The following is an 18,245-nucleotide window of genomic DNA, read 5'->3' as shown; positions in this document are numbered from 1 at the left end:
ATTATTTTTGTCGTCAAGTTTATAGTTAAATACAAATGTAATTAGTTGAATTATAAAACTAAAAACTCAGATAGAGAAGAGTGCTTTTTATTCATCTTTTTCATACCTGAGGTCGACTGCTCCGACAAGCCTCCTCCAGGTTCTTGTGCCAGATGATGGCTGAAAACCTGGATCCCGTCTGGAACTTGTAAACATTTCCTGTGAAGTGACACAGATTGTCCGTGTGAGTATCTGAAGTGGAATAAAGGCAAAAGGGAAACAGCAGCAGCTCTGTTGGAGGTGAGGCTGACCTTTCTCTGGGTCGTTGAGCTGGAAGATGTTGGGTCTGGCTGGGTCATCTGGCAGAACCACCATCCATCCGGTTACACACACCTTCTTACAGGGACTCGACTTGTACTGCAGCAAACGCGAGAGTTCAGTGGATCAGATTCAGGAATGAAAACTAAACGGTCAGTGCAAGAATCAACCAAATAAACAAACCCACCAGCCAAAGGTTTGAACTGAGTCTTTCCACTTATCCTCACTACGTTTTGGGGATCAGTGGAGTCATTTACCAGGACAGAGACCTTTAGAAGACGGGCAGCTAATGTTAAGTAGATTCACAGTATACACAATAAGCCAAAACTTTATATTAATATGCTACTATAGTACGTTATATACTCCAACCCAGCAGCAACCAGCAGTGAGGTCACTCGTTGGTTTGTGAACTGCCGTTCTGAAGCCTGGAGTTTGGCCGTCACCATCTTGTTATTGTGGAGCAGGAAGTGACCATATTTGGACAAGCTGGGGGAGGAGCCAGCAGTGGATCTGATTGATCTGATTGGAAACCTGACGATACTACGTCTCACCCACCGATAGCTGTAACCTGACTGCACCACAGGCCTGTCAATCAAACAGACACGCCCCCAAAAACAGGTCTTTTTTAATCTTCTTTTCAAATGAATGAGGGATTATTTTCAGATGGACCTCCAGAAAACTAATAAGAAGGAGTGACTTTAGCTAACAACACCGAGATAACTGATGGACACATTTTATTCACTTTGGATTTGATGAGAGAAGTTGAATGGGAGTCTATGGAGCCGGAGGCTTTTTGGAGCCGACCTCCAGTGGCACTCGGTGGTATTGTAGCTGAAGACACTTCTGCGTCGGAACCATTTTTCAGACCTGGAAGCTACGAACACTTTTATATCCAGTCAATGGCTCCAACCTTCCGAGGCCCGGATGGTACTGGTTCTGTGAATATATTTCAGTCCAGTAAGGTGCAAGCTGGATTGGACCCCCCAACACTCACTGGTTTACGGTTCTGTTCCTTCTTGGAGCACTTTTGGTACTCACCACTGCTGACTTAAACACTCCACAAGCTTGATGTTGTGGTGATGCTTTGAGCAAATTATACAGTCATAACGGTTTGGTTCTGATCCAAATCACTCAGATCTTTACAGCTGCCCGAGAACAATCAGATACGTCCCACACAGGCAGCACTGTTATAAGATAATCAACATTATTTAGTTCATCTGTGAGTTCTGTTTATGTTTCTTCTAGAAGTTTCTAATGGAGAGAGATTATGAATGGAATATCTACTTGGTGTTAACTTTGTTCACAGAAGGTGAAGAAAACAGGATCTGTTGACACCAGTTTTACTACAGAGAAGAAATCAAAGCAAATCCAAATCACAAAGGAAAGTCATATTTTAACATTACACCAAGGATGGAACATTAATGATAATTCACAAAAATTATATAAAAGAGAAATAGAAAAAGAGTTGGGCAGTAAAATATAAACCAAACTTCCACAAATGATTTCACATTTTCTTGAAATTATTTGAAAAACAACTGTTTGGGTAAATTATCTGCTACCTGAATGTATTCTAATATTTAATGTCCCTGTTAAATGAATTTGTCCACACCATTAACAAAGGACATGGTGCGTCAGGTGCAACATGATCCCGGACTAACCGAGTCGTGAGTGTGACGGCAGCAGACACCAGATCAGTAACACTCCTGTCAGACACTTATCACAGACCATATTTTATCAGTCTCTTGTTCTTAAAGCATCAAACTTACATGTTTCCTCTCGGAGGCCCGGAGTGCTTTCGCCCCGAAGAACGTCAGAGTCGATCCAGACAGAGTGATCCAGAACCGGGTCCACGATGACAGCTGACACACGAAAACACACAAATGAGCTGAAAACAGCTGGACTTCCTGTTAAAGCTGCTGACATCATGAACCGTATTCAACAGAATCACCGGAGCGGCGGTGAAACCACGGCTCGGCGTACCTTCGGCTTGCGGCCCTCCTTCAGCAGGGTTTTCCTCCGCAGGGGTCCTTCGATGATCACGCTGCCCACCTCGGTGCAGCCGTAGCAGGAGTTGGCAGCAGATGAGCTGGAAGGATGTCAGGAGGTGGAGAAAAGTCAGTGTTCACAGCTCAGTGTGTGAAAATCTCCGTTTAACACCACGAGATGCTCCGTGAGGGTGAAGAGGCGGTGAGAGACGGAGGGGGAAGTGCTTATTTCAACCCAACTCTAATTATCAGAATAGAAACAGGAAGTAGACTGAAAGAGTCTGTTTGAGTAAAAACACCCAATATTGATTTAAAACTTGTAAACTACAGTTTATAGTTTTCTTATTCCCACAGATAAATATATGATATTCAGTGTGTTCAACAGAGCTGTTGGTCTACAGACTACATCCTCCACTGGCTGCAGCCTCAACACGCCAGAGCTCTCTGACTCTTTCCTACCGCTGTGTCATGTGATCGTGTCACGACATCCAGACTCGGAGCTGTTCATGCAGCACACGGTACGAAGAACACCAGAAACAGTCTCAGACTCACAGCGACAACATGAAGGGGACATTATGGTTCTCAAAGGTTCCTTCTGTTACGTTGGATGAATAAGACAAAGGAGACAAAAACAAAGTCCACCACCTCCGTAGTGTCTCACACCGACTGCATGGAGTCGGATCAGCCTCAGAGGCTCATACAGCTCAGGGTTTATACATAAATGACTTGTTGTGTGTGGATCCATTCACAAATGCATGGCTTTTAAAAAAAAAGGGAATCATCTGCAGACCATCACATCCCAGCCAGCGCCGGTGATGTAATGTGATCTCAGAGCTCCGGTCAAACAGGACGATGTGTCGCTGCATAAAGACCTGGAGGAGGACGGGTTCTGCAGGTGACCCAGGTCAACCACACCTGTATGAACGTTAACAGTTTACAACGAGGAGGGTGACCGCTTTCTGTTTGACCTTTCTCATGAAGAGGTCTGAATAGATTCCCAATAATCACATTCAAATGAAATGGTTTTTTAAAAAAAATGTATGAAGTCATTTATCTATAAAAAACCAAAATACATTTGTGAATTCTTCTGTATGAAACTGATGTGACTCCACACAGACTGGAGCACTGAAGAAAAGCAGATCAAAGTCATGATGTCGCTAAGGTGAGTTAACTTGGCTGGCTGATATATCAGTGTTTCATTACACTGTGATATGAGAGCAGATATAGTCTTAGATTCTGGATATTGTAATATTGTGATACGTGTTCCTGCTTTTAAAGTCTACATTATAGTAGAAGTCCATTTCTGAACTTCCCAGACATAAAACCCTGTTTCTAAAATAGTTGGGATGCTGTGTAAAATGTAAATAATCCCTGAATACAATGTTTTACAAATCACATAAAGCCATATTTAATTAATAATAGACCAAAGACAACACATCACATGTTGAAACAGAAATGTTAATATCTGCTCTTATTGAATTTGATGTCAGCAACGCGTCTCTAAAAAGTTGTTCCAGGTTCATGATTACCACTGAGCTGCATCACCTCTTCTTTTAACAACACTCTGTAAACGTTTGGGAACTGAGGAGACCAGTTTCTGGAATTTTGAAAGTGAAATGTGGTCCCATTCTTGACTGATATAGGATTTCAGCTGCTCAACAGTTCAGCGTCTCCTTTGTTGTATTTTTCATGTCATGATGCTCCAGATGTTTTCAATGATTGACAGGTCTGGACTGCAGGAGGCCAGTTTATCAGCGGACTCTTCTACTACGGAGCCATGCTGTTAGAATTTAACTGAGCGCTGATAACAAGCTGGATGGTCCCTCTTCTCTTTAACCTGTGGGAAGCAGCGTCCATGATTTCCAAACAGAATCTCAGATTGTGATCCATCAGACCTCAGGACAGTTTTCCACTTCACCTCAGTCCATCTTCAATGATCTCGGTCCAGAGAAGGCGGCGATGTTTCTGATCATGTTTCTATCTAGTTTCTTCTTTGGAGAGTTTTAACCTGCATTTGTGGATGCAGCGATGAACTGTGTTCACAGATGATGGTTTTCAGAAGTGTTCCTGAGCCCATGCAGTGATTTCCACTCCAGAATAGCATCTGTTTTTTAATGCAGCACAACTTTTTCAGTCTTTCGTTGCCCCTATCACAACGTTTTTGAAACATGTTGCTGCTAATTTTCAATTAAATATGTGTTTGTGATTTACAGATCATCACATTCTGTTTTTATTTACATTTTGAGGTATTTGGTTTTGTCCATATCGCCCAGCCATGTGTAAACAATTAATAAAAGTCTAAAGACTAAAGAGCCTGAATGTTCAAATAATAACAGCAGAAAACATCCTTTGCATGTTGTGTGAGTTCATCAGCTTTTCTAATCAAGAGTCTCCAACTCTGAAACCTTCTGCAGCCGTCCGTTAACGTTTAAATACGAGTAACGAACCTGCTCACACTTCGGTGATTGTAAGAGAATATCTCATTTGAAAAGTCTTTACGTGACTAGTTGCTGCCAAAAGTGGAATTAAAGTTTCTCTTCCAACATGTTACTTGATAAAGTAAATCCCAGTGAGCATGCAGTGAGGAGATGAGGTGAGAGAAAACATCACAACACCAGAGTGAGTCTGACACTTCACTCCACAGGATGACGTCATTCTTCTGTAAAATCAAACGGACTTCTTGTACCTGTAAACATAGCTGCGGCTCCGGGGCGAGTTGCGAAGCGGGACCCTCCAGTTGGGGCCCAGCGTTGCGTACATGCGGCCCCTGTTTGTCACACATTGTCACAGTCAGTCTGAGGGATTGAGCTCGAGGTGAGCAGAGGTCAGTGAACCCAGACTGAACCAAAGCCAACTCAAACTATGCCCTGAGAAACGGGACTGAACATTTCATTCTGTCCTGAAACAGTCGTTTTACTCTGAGATATCAAACATCTGAGACTTTAGATTGATCTTTCTGCTGAGACAAACATACACAGATATACAGTGTGGTTAACTTCACAGAGTATTAGCAACAGCAAAACACACTCATATCATCTACAATGAATATAATGTACACAGAAATAAATCTCACCATATTCTATATTTATGTCTCATCCACAAACAAGTATTGCGTCTATTAAAACACATCACTGTTGCAATGGTAACATGTTTCACGGCCATGAACAAGCCCACTGCAGTTTATTCTGACTGAATATTGGTTGGTAAATTGTTGTTTTTATTACATCTCCAGCAGGAAGGTGGTGATTTAAATATCATATCCTCAGCAGCTCCACCGTCACTCAGCGATGGGGATCGAGTTTATTTCTCTGTTTTTTTTTTAAATCTTTTTTTTCTGTAATCTCAGTGTGATTATAATCCTGCAGAGTTACATGTGATGATGATGATGTGCTCACCTCTCCATCCCGGGAGAAAGCTCCTCCCCAAACGAACTCTCACTGCTGCCTGTTGGGGTGAACACGTTAATGAGAACAATATCACGATTCATATTTCAATCAATATTATAATATATAGAAAAAAAACAGCAGGATTGATATCCAGAGACGTACCTAAGGAGAGTCCGTTGGACACGGAGGTGCTGTGAGGGTCGTTCCTGGCGGGGCTCTGAGACTCTAAGAAGCTGTCGTCCAGCAGATGTCGAGCTTTCTCGATTGGAAATGTGGCGCTTCTGCTCTCTGACATGCCGTACTGACACATCATACTGAGGACGAGAGCCAGCGTTAGACGTGTGTGTGTGCGTGCGTGCGTGCGTATATAGCATAACAATATCACAGTGGATCATTCTGGATCAGTGTTCTCTTCTTTTTGTAGATTTTTATGATAAACCTTAATTTTTCTTCATAATATTTTGAATATACAGTTGAGCCAAAAATGGTTCATACTCATTTTCATGTCTAATGAATTTTTATTTGACCTGCAGGTTTCATCGTCTGGAAATGACTCAAACAAGTGACCAAACAGATGTTAATAACAAATACAACTATTTCCATGTTTTTTTATACACTTTTCTACTAAAATGTTAAAAATTCTCAGCATTCTCATCGACTATAACGGAGAACAGCTCCTGCAGTCGTTTTCTGCTCCATCTCAAGTCACGGCTCAAACCAATCAGCTGAGAGAACTCTGCTTGTACAGTGTGGCTGCTTTACATTATGGACATGATATTATTCACAGAAATGTATAAAACAAAACACATGAATAGTTCATGTTTTCATTGACATCTCAGCACCACGTCTTCACATCCTGTTTCACTGGTTCTGTCGTTTCCATCCAGAATAAAAAGTCTCAGTCAGAATCACTCGACATGATTTTGGGCTGAAGTGTACACCTGCGGTATTTCTTCTACTAAAGTATTGAATCTGCATATGACTGTGGCTGATGCAGCTTTATATTCGTTAGACGTGTCAGCAGCGTAGGATTGTTAACGTATTGTTTGTATTGCATAATGTTTATTTATATATAATTTTCTGCACAGTGTTACAGTCACACAGCTGCTCGGTCACTGTGGTTCCTGTTGGTACAAATCAAAAATCCTACAAACATTAGGTCTTACTGTCCTCCTGCTCTGCTGGGATGTTCAGCTGAGTCAGCGTGTTTTTGGAGGTGAAGGGACTTAAATATAACTTGGGTCAGTACAGTAATAAGTTCTAATATAGAAACTATATTTTTTCCTTTCTTGAACAACTAAAACTGGGATTTAAAGAAGTATTTAAACAGAACGGATGTAGTTTCTCTGGTGGCCACTAGATGTCCCGGAGATTCCTTTTAGGCTCCAACATAGATGATGTTGTTCCTCTCAGACTCACTTGTTTCCCAGACTGTGACTCTTCCTGTGGTGAGAGGGCGGGGGGGTCTGGATGTGGACCCCCACGGAGGCGTCGGGGCAGGTCGGCCGGCGGTTGTACCTCATGGAGACGGACACCTCGGACAGACCTGAGATACCGGTCACAGATCAGCGTTACAACACTGCACAGATTTATGGGTAATTATTAGAAATAATTCGTATTGTTCAGTGTCTCGTGTGATCCCCTCTGATGAATCTTATTCACTCAGCCTCTTCAATAAGGTTTGAAGATTTTCTTAAATATGTGTAAAGAAAACATGACGGATAAGGAGGGTACTCATGTCTCTCGTCACAATTTTAGAATCATATTTCTATCACTATTGTAGTTGTTTTACGTGGATGTCCTCTCAGTGCGAGAGACAGCGGAGATACAGCAGATTTAAAGAGGAGCAGAAGAACATGCAGCTAAAACTAAAAGTTTGTTTTATCTGCATTTGGTCTGAAATTAAACTCACGAAGACAGAACTGACAAACAGAGGAATTTATATTTGAATAATAAAGAATGAATTATGGTTGATATTGATAATAAGACAGTAAAGCACAGTGCATCAGAAAGCATTATAAAACAAACTAAAAATGATTTTATTTATACATGGAATTGTTACGTTATTAATAATTTGATTGAGTATGGTTTTTATCTAATGTATATCAGGGCAGGAAATAAATACACAATACTGTCCAAACGTTTTCAGCACTCTAAGTTAAGTGAGGATCATTTTTAAAAAATTAGTTCAATATAAAGTGCAGAAAAGATTAAAAAAAAAACAAAAAAAAAAAACACCTGAAACAAATCAATAAGTGGAGCGAGCACCTTCGTCTCGTCAGACGACGCACAGTACTGTCCGAGTTATACTGTTTTTATCCTTTTAATATTTAAACAGATTTTTGATCTCTGTGTGTCTCTTTTGTTGTTCAGTTTATAACCAGCTGTTTGCTCTGAGAGGAAAACTGGAGATTTTAAACTCTATTAAATCTGTGCTTATATGATCAGGTCCACTAGAGGGAGCCGATGAGGCCCAGAAGGATCCACTGTTAGCGACTCCATCAATTCTGTTTACAGTGATGTATGAATGTGAGCCTGCCCATCATCAGCTCGGCCTCCTACAGGACCGCTGCTGGACCCGTCGGATCATTCTGCTCCAGTGGAACCTCTGAGTCAGCGTCTGCTGCTCCTCCAGAACCTCCCGGGGGAAACCCGGTCTATCGGTTCTGACCCAGCAGAGCAGTCTGTGTTCAACACTTGAAACACTTTGGACCAGAATGAAGCTGTTCTGCTGTTCTGTGAGCCTTCAGAGACCCGTGAACTGGAATATATTACACTCATGATGTAGTTTCTACTTGTTAGCTTCAAAAGCTTTACTCAGTTTTTGCAAAAAAGATTGCGAGTGAATGATGTGAACAAAAATCTGAATAATAAAAAACATGAGAGGATGAATTGATGAGATGAGTCAAGATACAAAATTAATATTCTGCAGTGAAGCTGTTCAAACTGTCAAATAATGGAGAGCAGAACGTTTTCAATAAGACACCGTGTGGAAAAGTCCAGTTTCATCTCCAGATGAGTAAAATCAGCCGTGTTTGATTTGACATCAGTTCTTGGTTTGCATGATGTCGGCGTTTCTAAACTCTGGAAAATGTTTTGGAGTCTTCCATCATTCCTCAGACTTCTCCTTTACAAATGAGTTCCAATAACATCAGCTGGAGCTCCTTCACATTACTTCACCATCTCTGCAGGCTGGTGTCTCCAACCACACATCAGGACGGATGCTTGGTTCACACTGAAATCTCTCAACAACTATCGGACGGATCTTATTGGTCACAGCAGACCTCTGCAGACACCAGATGTCGCCTCCTATGGGAGACGATGGACGGGTCATACAGCGCCCTCCGCCACCAGATGAGGAAGACCTTTTAATGTCTCTTCATCCTCAGGTAGCTGCACACTGAGGATGAAGAACACACTCAATGCTGGTTTTTACTTTTTTTTTACTCTCCAAAGTAAAAACGCAACACCATCGTTTCTGTTCCCAGTTTAAGACTTCTTCAATGATCACAAACTGTTTATTTCTCTCAAATTTATTTCCTAAATGTTGTTAAACTTCCTGTTAGAGAGCACTTCGCCTTCACCAGAAGATCCTGCAGAGTGCAGGAAAGTCCACCCGAGTGTTTGTTTCACTCTCTTCAGCCGTCTCTAACTTTGTTTTGGTCCGAACAGCCAACCGGCTTCACAGCCGCAGACCCCAGTTACCATGACAACACAGGACTATTAGTCTACGTAAAAGAAGTCTTAGATCTTCAGTCGACTGATAATGTGTCGGCATTTGGTTGATATATGTCGAGATAAGAGACGCTGATGAGCACCTGCAGACGAGGTGAAGGTCTCGTGTGAACTCGTGCTGCGGCTGCATGTTGTAATGAACTCAGAATGATCACATGATGATCCACAAGACTTTAAACAAACACTCCAACGTGCAGCTCGAGCGCACATGAAGCAGGTTCGATCAAACAGGAGCTCGGAAACTCTTTGAGAAGTCCTGTTCCTGGTGCCTGATGTTGGCCTCTGAGCACACGTGTGCTGACTCAGCTACTGGAACCACTGCGAACACATTACAACACAGCCTGGATGAATTAAGAGACTTCAGTCACGAGGAGCTCAGTCACAAAAACAGATGATTTATGGAGCACAATCATTTTTCTCAAGGACGATTATACACAGCTGCACCGTCACAGCCTTCCTCCCCGTTCACTGTCATGTATGAGCTGGCGTCATGTCACACGGCATCTCAGAGCATCTGGACGTGGAGAGAGAGGAAACCACATGTTGTCTTCCACAGCGTGAGACTCATTTCTAGTGATCGAGCAGCTGGTCAGCTGCTTTCTGCTGCGTTACATAACCGATAGAACAAACGTTCATCTGCCCAGCAGGAGGAAAAACACCATTAGTTCTCATTAAGCAGCGATGATACACCGATGACCCACAGCGTCCCGCCCTCGGGCACCGGCGGTCCTCTCTGAAGGTCCTCTGAAGGTTCCCGGAGGAACCGAGACGTCCTGCAAATCTGAGCTGCCATTTTGTTTTTGTCCCTCCTTCATTTTTCCATCAGTTATGTCCAGATCTCCAGAAGGTAACCAACTATTCGTAGTTTCAGCTCAACTAAAGTGAAAACTAAGGGTTAATATTTTCTTTTCCAAGCCAACATATCTGTTTTCTTTTGAAAATCTACCAGCGCAGTGTGTAATCTTTGAAACTTGTACTCCATAACATTTCAGTCATATTAGTCCACCTCAGCTTATAAAAGATTAAACAATCCACGACTGTACAAAGTAGGAAAAGTAGCTTCACCCACCAGCTCCAACTGTAAAATCCTTAATCTTATTCAAGTTTTAACCTTCATTTGTGGATGCAGCGATGAACTGTGTTCACAGACGATGGTTTTCACAAGTGTTCCTGAGCCCATGCAGTGATTTCCACTCCAGAATAGTGTGTTTTTAATGCAGTGCTGCCTGAGGGCTGAAGATCACCACCATCCAATAATAGTTTCCATCCTTGTCCCTTGTGTTCAGAGATTTCTCCAGATTCTCTGAATCTTTTAATCATATTATGAACCGTAGACGATGAAATCCACTAATTCTTTGTAGTTTTACGTTGAGGAATATTATTCTTAGATTGTTGCACTATTTTCTCACACAGTCTTTCAAAGTGGTGAACCTCTCCCCATCTTCACTGCTGAGAGACTCTGAAATCATATTTTTATACCCAGTTATGTTACTGATCTGTTGCCATGGTAACCTGATTAGTTCCACCAGGTGTTTTTTCTATCTTCACACAACTTTTTCAGTCGTTTGTTGACTCTGTCCCAACTTTTTTGAGACATGTTGCTGCCATCAAATTCAAAATGAGCAGATATTTTTCTTAAAACTACAAAATGTCTTAATATCAACATTTGATATGTTCTTTGGTTTATTTTCCATTAAACATGAGTAGTCCTTATGGCACCTTTACCCCACATCCAGGGAATCACTGGAGTCTCAGAGTATGTTAGGCCTGAACAATCGAGTTTCCCTGACAGACACACAAATATTTAATAGGATAAAACGATGACGTGATGACATTTCATGTCCAAAAGGTCAAAAGTCACCTTCACTGTGACATCATAATGCTCTACAGTAACACATTTCTGTCTGTATGACTGATATAAACTTCTATTGGAAGACGAGTTCTCCTGCTTGAACAGAAACAACAATAAAACCTCCACACTGAAAATATCAAGTTCTGACAAACATTTCTGCAGGATTTAGTCGTTCTAATAACACGACACGTCTCCACACGTACAAATCTTCCACTAAAACAACTTCCCCCCGACACTATTTAAAGAGCCCCCGTCACTGCATTCTGGACTCAACGCTGCCCACGACGATGGTGGCTAGTTTAAAGACGAGTCTCCAACCAATCACAACTACCATATGAGTGTGTTGAGTATCGATCGGTTATTGTTCACATAAAAGAAGCTGATTCAGCTGGTTTGGTGGAGCTCAGCTATGTGAATAAATGTGACGGTGTCTGAGAGCTGCACGTGTGGAAACAGGTTGGAGCACTTTGTTTAAAGAAACTCGAAGACGTCGGCCTCCGATACCAGAATGATGAACGGTCTGATAATCTTTTCCAAACTCGTAATGAAGGGAAAACATAATTACATTGTTATTAGCCGGTGAGTCTCAACAATGAGGAAAATATGACGTACTGTTGGGATAACAAGAAGCTGTGCAGATATTGTTGTCATGGTGACAGAAACCAGAAGTGCACCCAGAGGCCAGGCACCATCTCGGCCATCCTGTGAGAGCAGCACATGACGCTCCCGGACCAGAACCATGAAGTTCTACTGATGCTGCACTGAAACGGAAACCTTCCCCTCCCTCCGCCATGAAATCACCCCGACTGACTCCAGTAAATCATCAGGATGGAAATTACACTAATTAGTGTGATAAGTGGAAGAGCGAGAGAGAGAGAGAGAGAGAGAGAGAGAGAGAATAGCAGTTACCATGGTAACCATCCCAAAACAGCCTGAGAGACATGAGTCGAGGGAAACATGTTGCAGCTATTAGCAGCATCGTTAACTTCTTATGGGATGTTTTAGTCAGTCGTTAGCTGAAGTGCCCACACACACACCACACACACCACACACACACACACACACACATGCGCACACACACGTATACATACACATACACGCGCGTGCACACACAAACTGACAGAGTAGCCAGATGTGTTTGTAAAGTAAATATCATCATTCTTTGTGTTCTGGACTGTTTAATAAATGTGGGCGGGATAAATACATGAGGGGCGTGGTTAATGCATGAGGGCGTGGTTAATAAACAAGGGGCGTGGTTATCACTGGAAGACCATGTGATGAGTGCAGCTCTTCAGTTTGTCTCACCTGCCAGGTCTTCTTTAGAGGAAGCGATGCGAGGAGAACTGTTCCCAGGTTCAATCTTCAGAGACAACCTGCAACACAAAGCTTTCCATCAGACATACAGCTGCTCTCCGATCAGCTGATCAGCTGATCGGCTGAAACAGACAGTTTCATCACAGAGTCAATCAGTCAGTAAATCATACAGACAGCGTGGGATGAACTCAGTATCTGAACAACTGACAGTGAAGTTCTTCACTAATCCAGCTGTTTACAGCATCTGTGTCTGATAGAGCTGTTCCTGTTCTGGATGAACACATCAGGGGAACGCAACACAACTCAACAGCAACACAACAGCCTCCTCCAACAGGAGGCTAATCACCACCTCTCACCTGTATATTATAAAAACATTTCTGTATATTATAAAAACATTTCTGTATATCATAAAGACATTTCTGTGTAACTGCGAACAGTACCTTTTACTCAGAGTTATAATTTTGTAATCAGTGAGGTTTCTAAATTCCTGAAACTTCCACACAGCCAAGAAAAGCAAACTGTGTCCAGTCTGAAGGTAAAGATGGATGACTCAGCAGAAACACAGAGACGTGACTGAGCACGTGCAGAGCCTCTGCACCCAGTGAGTGGTTCTCATTAAAGTATCTGCGTGCCTTCGAGTCCAGCGCCGTGTGCAGGATCCATGTGGATGTGGAGGTCGAGAGTGGCGGAACAGTTAAATGTTTCACGACAGTGATGTCCATTGAGACTTCGTTAGAATCAATTCAATTTAATTCAACTGAACTCATTTCTGTAGCATCAAATCACAACATCAGTCATCTGAGGGCTCGAAAAGTGAAGTTCTTACAGGAGAAAAATAAATAGATTCATATTGTATTAATGAACACAGGCAGTGAGGCCTTTACTTAATTATGTTTTATTTTAAATGTACAATATGAACCACGTCTGAGTCTCAGTGTGGCTGAAAGCTCAGAAAAACCTTGTTTGGTGTCTCCTCGAACTGTGATGGTGCAGATTTACAGAACAGCCCGCCACGTTTCTCCTCCTGGCTGCACATGCTCAGTTTGGTAGACCGGCGTTGGGAGTCGGCCCGATAGTTTCTGTTACTCGGTTAACCGGAATGTTGTCACGCATCAGTACATTAGGAAAGTATGTTAAATGTTCCGTGGAAAGAAGTGAAAGCGTGATGAATTAGTGAGAGCGGCTTTGTTTCATGTGTTTGAACAGACATCCAAACTGTAAACTGAATCTGTAACGTGTCATGTTAACATTACATCATACGAGCAGCCTCATGGCTGGTGAGTCTGAGTCATCCCGGCACCACGTCGGTGTGCTGGTGGTCCAATTGCTCAACAACGTTCGTGGTGCCCAGAGGATGAATCCTGATGGACTATTTAAGGCTGATTTCACTACCTTCACTTTTTATCTCATATCTTGGTCACTGTTGGCGCTAACCATTCATATTATATCTTGTTTTTTTCAGGACAGTCTGGGCAATTCAGATATTTCTTTCTCATTTAATTTGATAATAGTTAGAGATTTGTTATATTAGCCTTTATATAATCGATAATTATATAATCGATCATTAGAAGAGGAGATGGCTGCAGCGCTTCATGCAGAGTGAGGACGATTAAATCTGATGCAACCTTAAAGGGGATTTTCTCTGCAACGCTTTGTCACACATACGAGTCACTGACATTGTTGGAAATCTCAAGTCGTGCAGTTTAATAAGATATGAAATCTCCACTGCATCTCTGTGATTAATACTCGCTGAGCTATTCAACCAAGAAGGAGGGGGAATCTGCATCCATCAGGGTTAGTTGTTAATTGTGTCTGGTTTCTTGCTTTTTTTCCCCCTCCAGTTGTTTTTTAGTTCAGTAAATTTCCAGTTCCATGTGCACCACTGCTCCCTGCTGCTGCTGCTGCTGGTTAACCTTGAGGCAGGTGGAAGCACCAAACTATCCAAAACCATAAATACAGACTGTGTGTTGGAGTCTTTTTCAGACCTGGAAGCTACGAACTCTTTTATAAACAGTCTGTGGTTAAACCTGCAAACTCATGCTCGATACGATGATCCAGCTGTCTGTGCAATAAACAACGAACGCAGACAGTTGATCACTGATTCAGCATACTTGTAAAAGAGCTAGTTTAGAAAATGACAACAAATAAGATTTTATAATCCTAAATTTAAGAGTTAATACTGAAATATTTCTGGTTGTAAGTTTTAGTTCTGTCATATGAGGGTTTTACTTCATGTATTCTTTCCATCGGTTCTTCCAAACGATGGAAAACGGTGCAGCACAAGATTTACTGCTTCTCTGACCTCTGACCTACATCGCTGACGACGGACTCTGGGGACACATACGTCCTGCAGAAAATCACCTCTAACATTTCACCTTCAGTTCAAACACACAGGTCGGGAACATGTATGTGCTCGGACCGATGACTGATGTCCGTGTGTGGAGGTCAATGGCGCCCTTTGACAGGCTGTGCTCATCCTTATCCATCTTCTTATTTCCAGGTGCTACAGGAAGTGAATGCCCTCCAAACATTCATGAATTTCATATTTACATGCAGTTGATGGAGTTCAAACTTACTTGAAGTTGTCGTCCTCTACAAACTTCTGGAGCTCCTCGATGTAGCGGACCGACAGCAGGTACTTCTGGACGTGTGGGAGGGTCACCAAGTAGTCTGAAAAAACAACAACTAAACATTAAAAACACTCCTGACCAAGAATTGACTTTGAATAAAAGTGCAAAAAAGGAGGAATACGAATGAAAATGATACAAAAATATAAAGTTTTGTACATTCTTAGAAAGCATGCATATATCAGGGCTCGTGATGGACGTAGTGTGAACAATACTTCAGTCCAACAAACCCGTCTCACTGATCTGATCCTGAACCGACTGCACGAGCATCACAAACTGGTTTTCTGCTCTAAAGTCATCATGCAAGTTGTGATCTGTTTGTATGGTGTTCAGATCAGATAATAAAACGTTCTTATTTATTATTTAATACTTCATGTGTCCCTGCTGATCTCTGCAGGTGTAGCAACACATTGTGAACATGAATTAGTATAAATAAATATATAATAAAAGGGGGAGAGCTTCTGACCACTCAGACAACAAAACCTGATTCCGATTGGACTTAAGGTTACCGTGGTTACATGTAAACACTGGATTAAAACACTGAATATGGTGGATTTGTGTTTGATAAAGAGTTTTCCCTGTTGGTTCCTCAGACTGCGGCAGCTCTATATGCAGCTGTTTGAAAAATGTACTTCTTTACTAACATTCATAACTCAACACAAAGCACACTGCAGGTGTTCAGACAATAACACATAAAAGGTATTCTGCTTTCCGTTCATGTTTAAACATGACTTTTGAGTAGATTTCAAGATTTAAAAGTTTTTTTTTTAAAAAACAACTTTCTAACACGACATAGTCTGAAATATATCAGATAAAGATTGTTGTCATTATTTATTTAACAAGTGCGCTGGTTTATTAACATTTACATAACGTGTTTCCTACTGAATGTAAGAAAATCATTTATTAATCATTGAACACAACCTGGTCCTGGATGAACAGCTGAGCGGGTAGATAAGACAGTTAAATCCTTTTTTTTTTAAGGTCAATAAATACATTATGAACAATACCACTGAGACAGTTTGATAAAAATCACATCAGATTAAAATCACAATTTCTGCCCAGAAAAACAAATACCTCTTTGGAAATCAAATTTTCTTTTCTTGAGGAAACTAAAATTAACGCTTTTAATGATTTTTCAAGAACTGCTGGGGAAAAAGTGGAAAACCGTGTGATTGACAGCAGCAGCAGCAGCAGATAATGATGCAAACAGACCCAGGATCAGTTTAAACTCTGACATACAAAAAGCAGATCAACATGTAATAAACCGTCCACTGTGTGGCAACAAAGAAAAAATGACACTGATGCTTTACTTCAAATATCAACAGTGTGTGATGAAATACATCTTTGTCATATATCAGGAAGTGAACTTGAAGACCCGCCCACTCTTTCACTGTGGTTTTATATTTGCAGATACTCGAGCAAAGAGCTCATTATGTTCACATCTGTTCAGTTTTAAAGAAGTCGGTTCTCACGAATGAACCTGAACACACTGGCAGCACGAGGTTCAATACAGACTAAAGCTCTGAGAACAAAGAGGGAGGAGATGCTGAGAGCCTGATCCAAAACAACACTCAAAGGGACTAAAAAGGTTCAAGAGCAAGAACTAAGACTATTAACTTTCAGTAGAAACACTCAGAAACTAAAATGGAGACGAAGACATCATCAGGGTCAAACTGAACAAACTAATCTCACATCCAATCAGAGGACGGCTCAAAGCTCCGCCTTTATTAACAAACGGTTATCGGCTCCGTGTCAAACAGTCTGAACATCAGTTTCCACATCTGCAGACAGATGTTGGTCCAGAAACATTACAGCAGTGAGGTCATCAACCATCAGTGATGTCATCGTTGGTTTGTGAACGTTATGAATCCTCCAGTTCAGATTCTGTCCGTCACCATCTTTCTAGTTCAGAGCGGTTTGGAGCAGGAAGTGACCATATTTGGACGAGCTGGGGGAGGAGCCAGCGGTGGATCTGACCAATCTGATTGGAAACCTGACGATACTACGCCCCGCCCACCAATAGCTGTAACCTGACTGCTCCACAGGCCTGTCAATCAAACAGACACGCCCCCAAAAACAGGTCTTCTTGAATCTTCTTTTCTAATGAATGAGGGATTATTTTCAGATGGACCTCCAGAAAACTAATAAGAAGGAGTGACTTTAGCTAACAACACCGAGATAACTGATGGACACATTTTATTCACTTTGGATTTGATGAGAGAAGTTGAATGGGAGTCTATGGAGCCGGAGGCTTTTTGGAGCCGACCTCTAGTGGCACTCGCTGGTATTGCAGCTGAAGACACTTCTGCATCGGAACCATTTTACAGACCTGGGAGCTACGAACACTTTTATATCGGTTTTGCCTCGTTCATGTCGCTCCACAACTTCACATCTATAACAAACTAAACCGTTGATGAACAGTTTAGATTTATGAGACTCACTGAGGTTTTGATCAAACAGGAGATGAAGATGTGTTTGTTGCTTCCTGTTTGTCGGAATCTTATCAATAAATAAAAACAAAGCGATGACGCCACCAGGAAACCGATACGACGCTGTTCCTGCTGTGGATGTTTCTTACCATAGTTACAGGACATCTGCAGGTCAGAGATGACTCTCAGGAGGTTGTTCATCTGATTGGTCCTCTGCTCCGTCTCGATGATGCTGTCTGACGCCGGGTAGGCCGAGTCGATGTAGATCATGTCCAGCAGGTAGATCCCTGAACAGACAACACAGGACGGCAGGTCAGTGAGCGCTGACATGAACTCTGCTTTATTTACTTACACATGATGACCACATGATTCCCATTAAAACATTAACTGAAAAAACAAGGCATGGCCTTCATGGAAGCTCCAATGGCTGACAATGTCCTCTAAAACTAACATTTTTTCTTATTAGACTTAAAGACTCTAACTAGCCGTCATTTTTCTCTCATAGTCATAGTCTCAAAATCAAAGAGTTTATGTTACTGTCCTTTTGTAAAAAAAAAAATATTTCCCTTGTTTTTACTGGTACGTAGCAGTAACACTTTACTACGGCTAGAGGGGGGCAG

General features: G+C 41.8%; 1 protein-coding gene across 2 annotated transcripts in view; it reads right to left on the bottom strand.

Moving 5' to 3' along the window:
• Nucleotides 1–18,245, bottom strand: part of LOC138210130 (ras-specific guanine nucleotide-releasing factor RalGPS1) — a 57,188-nt gene that overhangs the window by 6,123 nt on the left and 32,820 nt on the right. Inside the window, exons 9-19 of one of the 2 annotated variants that reach the window (XM_069169093.1) lie at nt 17,775–17,912; nt 15,146–15,239; nt 12,561–12,628; nt 7,088–7,214; nt 5,831–5,982; nt 5,678–5,726; nt 4,969–5,049; nt 2,278–2,383; nt 2,064–2,156; nt 291–396; nt 107–198 (exon numbers count right to left, since the gene is read on the bottom strand). In XM_069169093.1, the coding sequence (XP_069025194.1) occupies nt 107–198; nt 291–396; nt 2,064–2,156; nt 2,278–2,383; nt 4,969–5,049; nt 5,678–5,726; nt 5,831–5,982; nt 7,088–7,214; nt 12,561–12,628; nt 15,146–15,239; nt 17,775–17,912 (1,106 nt within the window). The remainder of the gene's footprint in view (nt 1–106; nt 199–290; nt 397–2,063; nt 2,157–2,277; nt 2,384–4,968; nt 5,050–5,677; nt 5,727–5,830; nt 5,983–7,087; nt 7,215–12,560; nt 12,629–15,145; nt 15,240–17,774; nt 17,913–18,245) is intronic. The other variant, XM_069169094.1, reaches the window with a different exon arrangement.

The sequence above is a fragment of the Embiotoca jacksoni genome, unplaced genomic scaffold (assembly GCF_022577435.1).
Source record: "Embiotoca jacksoni isolate LCO1_2020_lvr unplaced genomic scaffold, fEmbJac1.0.p SCAF_42, whole genome shotgun sequence".
Taxonomy (NCBI): domain Eukaryota; kingdom Metazoa; phylum Chordata; class Actinopteri; family Embiotocidae; genus Embiotoca; species Embiotoca jacksoni.
This window is presented reverse-complemented; position numbering and strand designations above follow the sequence as displayed.